General features: G+C 36.7%; 1 protein-coding gene across 1 annotated transcript in view; it reads right to left on the bottom strand.

The window, feature by feature from the left end:
• Window positions 1-950: 950 nt before the first annotated feature.
• Window positions 951-8,861, bottom strand: part of SS18 (synovial sarcoma translocation, chromosome 18) — a 39,462-nt gene continuing 31,551 nt past the window's right edge. The window contains exons 7-10 of the mRNA XM_009700734.1: window positions 8,240-8,332; window positions 7,398-7,520; window positions 4,570-4,703; window positions 951-2,363 (exon numbers count right to left, since the gene is read on the bottom strand). Of these exons, the coding sequence (XP_009699036.1) occupies window positions 2,337-2,363; window positions 4,570-4,703; window positions 7,398-7,520; window positions 8,240-8,332 (377 nt within the window). The 3' untranslated portion in view covers window positions 951-2,336. The remainder of the gene's footprint in view (window positions 2,364-4,569; window positions 4,704-7,397; window positions 7,521-8,239; window positions 8,333-8,861) is intronic.

Raw genomic sequence — 8,861 nt, 5'->3', positions numbered from 1 at the left:
TTCCTGCTTCTTTTTTGCTTAGGGAAAACTGGTTCTTTTTTAACATATAATTTTAGCAGAAATACCTTCACGTGGAGTTATCTCCTCTCAAGTTGTTCTTCTGGCATAGTATCAGAGGAATAAGGTAATTTTTGTCACCACCAATTAAAAAGTTTTACGAAACAGGACCGTTATAAAACAATTAAACCTTGCAAATGCAGTAGTCTCTAGGAGGGAAACCCTGGAGGAAATTCTGCTTATTAAAATTGCAATTTTAGTTTCCATTAAAAAGGAGAATAAGACAACAGAAGATGGGCTGGCAAGACAAATTATTTCTTAATGTCAGTTGAGCTTATTTCAAATGAGATAACATATCTACACCAGGTTGGGTTCAACACATTTTTGCCTCCTCAACTCATTTATCTAATTCAGTCATCTTGATTATAGCCTCATGGACCTTCATTTTCAGAGGAAGAATTTTGTAACAAACAACCTACACAACATGCTGATTACTGAACAGTTAATTCTAATTAACTTGGCTATGGCAAGAGAATTTTGATAAAGTCCTAGAATGCAAATACAGTTTAGTTATTCTGGCCAAACTTCTATAAAATAAAAACCCACAGCAGAGTCTCCAGATGAGACATGAGAGTGACAGGGATCTAATTTAAAGAAACAAATGAGAAAATTAAAATCACAAATAATTTATTCTTCCGTTAGAATTGATGGAGTACAGTTTTAAATAGCAATGAAGTACACAGTGGTGGAAAATTGGCACAGAACCTACAAGCATTTCATTCATAATAATGTTCCTCATGCCATATCTGTTCAAACCTTGATGTGTATTTTCTATCGACTTCAAGAAAATGGTTTTCCCTTTAAAAATGAACAAATCAAAAAAATCTTGTCTTCCATGTATAATGTCATACATATTATCAACAGTGGTTTTTCTTCTCTCAGCCCCCACCCCAAACATGATCGTCAACTGAAAAAAAATGTTTTACTCCTGGGCTAATTTTGTCCTTTATGAAGAAGTTGCCAGGAATTCTCGAATGCATATATTCCTGCACAACAGAATATCCATTTATTTATCTGACACACAGTTGCAGGACAGTCTCAAAACCAATTTTTTGTGTACTATGCTATTAATCAAGGTGCTGCCTCTATCTCACATGCAACACTATAAGCATGAATGCAGTTCAAAACAAAATTTGGCATTTACCTCACCAACAGGTGTTATACTTGATGTTATAAAACATCCCTTGGTCTCATGTTAACCAATAAGAAAAATGGACACACACAAAAAATGCCCCCTTTCTAAAGATATTAACTCCCGGTTAGGAAAGTTTAGATAGGTTTTATAAAGTCTTCTAGGCTATTTTGATACATACAAATTATTCAACTAAAGGTTAAAATACACTTATACAATACAGTCCTGTCTTCCATATCCTCTTTCAAGTTCTTTGCATATTCAAGCCAAGTAAAATTAACACTTGTCGTTTTCTTTGTTATTGCAATTATTAAGAGGGATTACAGCTTGCTTATGCAAAGCTGTGACAAAACACTTGAGAAATAAAACCCAAACGTTTATCTTGTTACCCAAAAAATGTTGCAGAATATTGTCAAACTATATTAGAAACAATTTTTACAAAACTGCTTCACTCAGAAAAACTGGAAAGCTTAAAAAATTAATTTTTGCACAAGACTATATTATACTGTCCTTAATAATGTTCCCATTTAGATAACTGGGATTCTCATTCTTTGCACATGAACCTATCAGTGATGTATGATGCTCTCCATCTTTTTTCACCGTTATCTTTATTGTACACCATTTCGAGACTTATACAATCAAGCACTTATCATGCCCCTACCCATTTTTAACAGTAGAATTCTTATCCTGCCTAGCAAGTAGTGTACTGTCTTGCATATTCACCACATGAAAAACATAATATACAAAATATTGCTGCTGTAAAAAGTGTGCATTTCCCCTTTCCCCCTACAAAAAAAATCTGTGGAAAAAATATTAAATTCCCATAACCTTCATAAACATACAAAGCTGTTCACACCTTTCAGTCTGTAACAGTCTATTTGACATACAGTTCTCAACTCACTGCAAATTGTTATGTCACATATTTTCTGTCCAATATTGCCATCTAGAGTACAGATGTGAAACCAGTTTCTGAGAATCTACAGTCTTTAACAATTAACCCATAAAGACTGTATACCATAAAACAGCCACAAGGTTTTTCCAAAAGCTAGATGGAATGGGAGGTTCTCATCTCAGGAAGATGTCCACAGTGCTGAGGAGACAATATGGCTGCTAATAGAATATTGCCTACTGGAATGTGAGTACTTTTTCACTGCTGATAATTTCCATATTGACCCTAAAAAAAATTCAAAATACATAAATTAGACCACAATGCATATTTTTCTGTATTAAAACCTGAAATCAGAAGACCATTCTCGTGGTTGAACCCCAGCTGGCAACTAAGTACTATGACAATCATCCCAATAAAGTTAGATGTTAAAAGGTGGAAATAAATAACAATAAATGATAAACTGATATGACTAAGTGGTACAGTTTCATCTCACTAAAAATCCTTTGTGTTTCAATGTAAAAGTAAAACTGATGATATGGATTTAAAGCCAGGAACCCAATTTGATCAAAACAGTATATTCAATAAACCACTGAAATTTGCAGAACACTGTCACAAATAAAAAGACAGAAATTGCTTCTCACCTAAACTTCGAAAATTATTTCAAAGAGACAAGGTCACCTAAATTCAAAGTAATTTAGGGAACTAACCTGCTTTCAGAGATACCTAAAAATACTCATATATCAAGCATCACAGAATGGACTGATACATGTATCTCAAAAACCAAGGCACATCCCAGTGAACCTGAAGAACGAGTCAACATGCCCTATGGGAATCAATTATTCCATAGATCTAATACATACAATTATTACCCTTACTGATACTCTCTTCTACAACAGAATGTCATGTACTACAGAGGAGGGCAGAGGTGAAAGCATCAATGCTACAGCTTACCATGATCCTTCACCACAGGGTTCAAGGCCTGCAAAAATAAGTAATGTGCTACGAAGTGAACGTTCTCCAAACTGTGGTCCTGCCACCACTCCATGTTAAGTACCATGACAATAGGCAGTATTTTAAATTTCAGTTTTATGTTGCAATGTCAGTTTTTTGCATTGTAATATGACAATCAGTCAGGAAGAAGAGTTTCAAAACAGCTGCCAGATGAGAATTTAAGCAGCACAATTCCTATGGGAACGGCCAGTATGAAAAAGAGGTCTCTTAGGATTGAGTTTCCCGGTGGAACTTAGACTGCACAAACTGGAGGAGTAGGGCCTATGTACAGAGAGGGTTAGCCAATTCTACTGCAAAGAAAGCGGGAAGAAACTCAGCAAACTGAGATTAAGTTTCCTTGACCCTACATTTGCCACAATCAGGCATTTTCCTGTAGCTTGTTATTTGCAGGAGGAAGCTATTAGTTCAGTGCATAAGCATTTTGTTTATCTGTTAAACAATTAGAAATAATCACATCTCTAAACTACCACACTGGAAGAGTTTGTTCCTTCTTCCTTGTCTTTTCTAATTTCTGTAGAAAGGAAGCCAACTGTTCTCCTTTAAAAATGTGGGCAAATTGTGGCTATTCTCACTTCCAAGGGAAAAGTTCTTCCTGAAAGTTCAACTGATCTTCTACTGATATATCAGGATTTTATTTAAACACTAGAACCTCAACTTGATCATGAGGTATATTTAGTTAATCTCCATTTTATTTATACTGAGGAAAGTAACAGTGTACATTTTAATGACATTTCTGAACGATTCATGTTGCAAAGATTAACTTTTTACAGTTTAGTTACCTTCTACAGGAATAAAACCTCCGCTCCATCCTTTAAGTAGAAGACAGGTTTTTTTACAGGAGTCTTCCACTACAACTCCAGCCTAGAGATTTGGTGGTTCTTGTTTGTTTTAAACTTATCTCAGCAGTGACAGGAAAGCAGCAGTTGATTTTCAGGTCACTTCTTTCCCATGTGCAGTGTTTCTTTATACTGCTCAGAGAAAATCTGTGCAGAACAGGCTTCATATCTCCCCACACAGCTCTACAGTAGAAGGACCTCAGTTGCACATCTGAGGTGCTTGTGCAACTGGAGAGGACGACTACTGGATTTGTGTTTGTGGAAAATCAATTCAACCATTTTTATTGCAAACCAGTAACAAAGAATGATCCATCATGAGATTTAGGAACCTCATTTTTCATATTAGTCATTCACCATGAGGCTACGAAACAGATCCCCTTAATTTCTGAGGTCCAAAAATATTGCCTGGAGGGCCTTACTTTGCCAAATTGTGTTAAAACTTCACAAACTCAGAAAAGCATGACTAATCACACCTCCAGACAAATGATTCTGTGTAACTCACCTGGAAATGAAATCCATGAGAATTGTATATACACACATGAGAGATCATGTCCTCAAATTCGTTAGTTTAAATGTCCGCAAGAAACTAAGATTATCAAATGAGTGTGTAAGAATCACAACTTTTTCATCAAATGAAAGAATACCTGGTCATATCCATAAGGCCTCTGCTGTGGTGGCTGTGGTGGCCCAGGCTGTGTGGGTCTGTATCCCCCATACTGCTGGCCTTGTCCTTGTGGATAATTGGGATACTGAGGGCCTGGACCACTCTGGGAAGGGCCTGGAGATCATTAAAATGGAAACAAAGAAGAAAAAGGATTGCTTAAGGTGTTCGGAAGAAGAGAACAGTAAAAGCACTGAATTTTACAATTGAGCAGGGCTAAGAAGTATCACTACTGCACAATTAGGTTGTTTCCTACCTAAAAACATACCAGGGATCAGTGGTCCTCCTCTCACCCTGGAAAGCACCTTAGCTGACAGGGCCTGTGCTTCAACCACAGAAACATTTACCTTTCTATATTCAGTATTTCTTATCGATGCATGTAGTTCCACACATGAGGTCGTAGGACAGGGAAGAACAAGGCAAGAAATGACAAACTGTAAACATGAGCACTTTCCAGGATTTAGGGAGGCACACTCTCCTCCTGTTGTACGCTGCTCCAGTTCCAGAACTTTTTAATGCCAGGAGCAGCCAGATGATCTGCTGCATTTAGCGTTTGGACCTTTTGAAGAGACTAGCAGCACTGCACTGCCAGAAAGTCAGTTCTCACCCCGCAGCAGGCAATCATAAATGGGATGTCAGGCAAGCAAGTTACACACATAAAATGTGAGACGTGCCAATAGTAAATGCTATTGTGAGAAAAAAGCACCCTCTACATCATACTCCTCTGGTCATCTTAACTTTCCAGGAAAAGGACAGAAAAAAAACCAAAACAAAATGAGCTTTGGCTCCAGCCTTTTTTGGCTGTAAAAGGAAGCAGTTCTTTTGTCAATACAAACTCTTTCTGTTACTATTCACAGGGACTCAGCCTGTCTACCATTGGAAGCTGCACGTTACTACCATCAGGCAGTGCAGCCGCATTCCAAAAAAAAAAAAAAAAACCAACCTCATCCTCTCCTACCTTGGTAAGGAAAGTTTACTGTGTATTTCAGTGACACTCCATATGGATCTTTCGCAGTCAATCTAAGTTAGCTTTTTCAACACCATCTCTTAAAAATTGGCAGAGTCGGGAAGATTTGCAACTCTTCAGAAGTGCTTTCTTTTAAACAAACCAACACTTCCCCCCCGCCCCCCAGAAGAAATAGATGTGTTTTAGCAATAATGTGATTCAGTGCTACAGAGGGCTAGTTTTAGCTATAGGCTCTGGACAGTAAGATGACATCAGCTGGTAACTCTTTCAGTAATTCTGGATAAGACAGGCAAAAAGATGACACGGAAAAGAAAAGCTCCATAGGCTATTACCATTCTCCTCAGGCCTCAAATACCCTTGAACTATGCAGTTTCAGCTTTCTACAGTAGAATAAAGCCTTAAAGATTGATAACAATGACTGGAATGTTGATTTATTTTTGCAGATTAGAAAGCAATTAAATATTAAATCGAGTAAGGATACTATATCCTAGAAAGTGCTGTGTTCATCTGATAAATGAAACTTGATTTTATTTATTCATGGTAATTCTTTACAGTTGAATTCTAAATATTCAGTGATAGGTTTTGTAAAATAAAAATGGAACTTCAACATTGATTTCTGCTAAAAAATATAAATTGAGAAGTATGCTATTTGGGTTTACAAACTATGGTGGGTAAGTTGCTCCAACAGATTTCTTCATCCCTTTCCTCCAGTATTTCTTAACATAAATTTTCACAGTAAGTCAGATTTTATTTCTTTACTTATAAAATTTAGAACACTGAGCTAGACGGACCTTCACTCTGATCTTCATACTGTTCCTATGCTACATTTAGCAGAATATAAGTACATTAATATTATTTTAGAACTATCAATTTAACCATAACCTCCAAAACGAGAAAACTTGCTAAATCTCAGTGGATCCCCTTAAAACTTAACTCTGTCTCAACATAACTGGATTTAATGTGAATCTGGCGTTTATCTACATGGCAAAGAAGGCATCCATGCATCTCCTCACATACCCACAATACTGACAGTTTTAGCACTTCAACCTGCAAAAAAGCTAAAAGTTAAAATACATGGAATTAGATTTCAAAGATTCCTTCTTCTGAGATAAGTATGTACAGCTTTATAATAGGCAAGCAAGTAAAACTTAAAAGAGCAGTATTTTCAACATGCTCTCCTAACCTCAAGTTTTCAGAAGTAATCCACAAAATTTACATACTACTACTTCAAGCTTCCTGTTTGGGAGGTTTTCCTTGAATCCAAGGACTACATTCTCTCACTTGTAACAGAGGATTCCTCATTCCTGCCAATCATCAGAAGGTTTGCACTACTAGTGCGAATTTGTAAGACAAACTCTCTTAAAAGCTGCATTGGCAATGCTTATATTAATTTCTTTACTGATCAGTATAAGAATTTTAACAGAATGATTCGTGTATGTTGGATGAAATTTCAAACTGCTTTTTAAAAGACTTTGTTCTAAATGGCAAACCCAAGGATGAAAGCATATAAATGGCTCTTTGCCATCTTTGTGCCTTCCTGACTATGCTCACCTACAGAGAGCAGAAAAGAACAGAGTCTTTCTGGGTCTAAGTTACAGAGACGTGTTATGTTGCCCAGTCACCTTCGGTTTTCTGTGCTACCACACTGTCCTAGATTGCCAACAGGTCTACTTCCCAAAACATGCTGTCTTCTACGCTTTCCTCTTTTGACCCAGTGAAATCGCGGGCATTCAGCTTTTTTGCACAAGCCTGGTCTTTCAACTCAGTAAAACATGGATGGAATAACGTAGGAGGATCTCCCTCAGTCTTTTCTGTGACTGCTGTCTGTGTCTTCAAGTTCTTACCATAACCCTGCTGTTGTCCTGGATAGCCCTGCTGGCCTGGATATTGCTGCTGTTGTGGTGGATAACCCTGCTGTTGGGGTGGTCCTTGATATGCATCTTGCTGCTGACCATATTGCGAGTTTCCTGTAAGATGATTGCAAGAAAGCAAAAACTTATAAAGATACCTACTATATTACATTTTTTTCCTTCTAAGATGCACAGCCAACAACACAAGAACAAAATGAAAATGCAATATTGATTTCAAAAACTGAACAAAACAAAGAAAACTCAAATCAAACAGAAGGAATTCGGCCAAACAAACTGCAGTTAAAGCCAATTTTGCAAAGTTGAACTGCAGCATTTTCAGTATCTCTGCCAAACGAGCATTACATTTACTGGAACATCACAGTCATAAGATCATGACTATGCTAAATAAAATAAAAAAAGACAAAATTAAGGACAGCTACAAGAGCACAGACTAGCTACACAAGATCAGCAAGCTGTTTCCTAACGGCACTATAATTATACAAAGTATATACACACACAAAAAGATATACAACTGAACCAACAAATTTATGTTTAAATAAAAATTTCCATTGAGGTAAAAAAAAAAAATCTCTAAGAGTGTTTTAGTCATTTTACTGTTGTTAGAAATGGCAAATTGTGGTTATATATTTTAGGTGTTTGCAAGAAATTATTCTGAACGCTTCAAGTTCCCTGCAATTTTCAAGACAGCCAGCAACTAGTATTCTACAAGAGCTTTGCATGGGTATAAGTCGTGTTGTGCAAGAATTTTTGTTCCCGTTGCGGGTGGGGGAGGAAAGGGAATGTATGTGCGTATGTGTGTGAAGGTATATAGATACCTCCTTCGTAGTAATGTTGTGAGGAATCCTCATAAGGCCTATCGTAGCCTTGTTCAGGATACGACGGTTGCTGATAACCGTAATCATTATGACCTACATCAATTCGACAAGAGACAGGAAGAAACGTTAATGGCCTCTGAGTGAAAACCCTAAAAATATTTCATTTCTCAGAAAAAGGAAAAAAATTTCAACTGGATATACATGAAAAAGAATTTTCAATTGTATTAGCCAAAGACTTACTAATATGATTTCCTTTCATATTGAATTAACATGTGACAGGAAAAAAAAAAGGCTTAATGCAGTAGTTTTAGCAACAGCACAGCAAGGGATGGTCTTAACCTTCCGATAATCCTTGTTGGGGGAGGGGGGGGGTACTTTATCTTTCACTCAAAAAAAATGAAAGCATTTAGGCCTTTCACATGTAAATAACCTGAATTAAATTAGAATGAACAAAGAAAGCAATTATCATACTTTGTCTAACACCTGTTCTGCTGATCTCCAATTCAAAAGCATATGCTAAAAGCAGTGTGAAATATAACAAATAAAGCTCAATGAAGTTATGAACCACAGTCTACATTAAATTTTGCTTTTAAGTGACAGAAAAATAACATTCTCAAGGTTT

This window comes from Cariama cristata, unplaced genomic scaffold (assembly GCF_000690535.1).
Source record: "Cariama cristata isolate BGI_N322 unplaced genomic scaffold, ASM69053v1 scaffold10305, whole genome shotgun sequence".
NCBI lineage: Eukaryota > Metazoa > Chordata > Aves > Cariamiformes > Cariamidae > Cariama > Cariama cristata.
The sequence above is the reverse complement of the archived record's forward strand: the minus strand, read 5'-3'. Positions and strand labels throughout refer to the sequence as shown.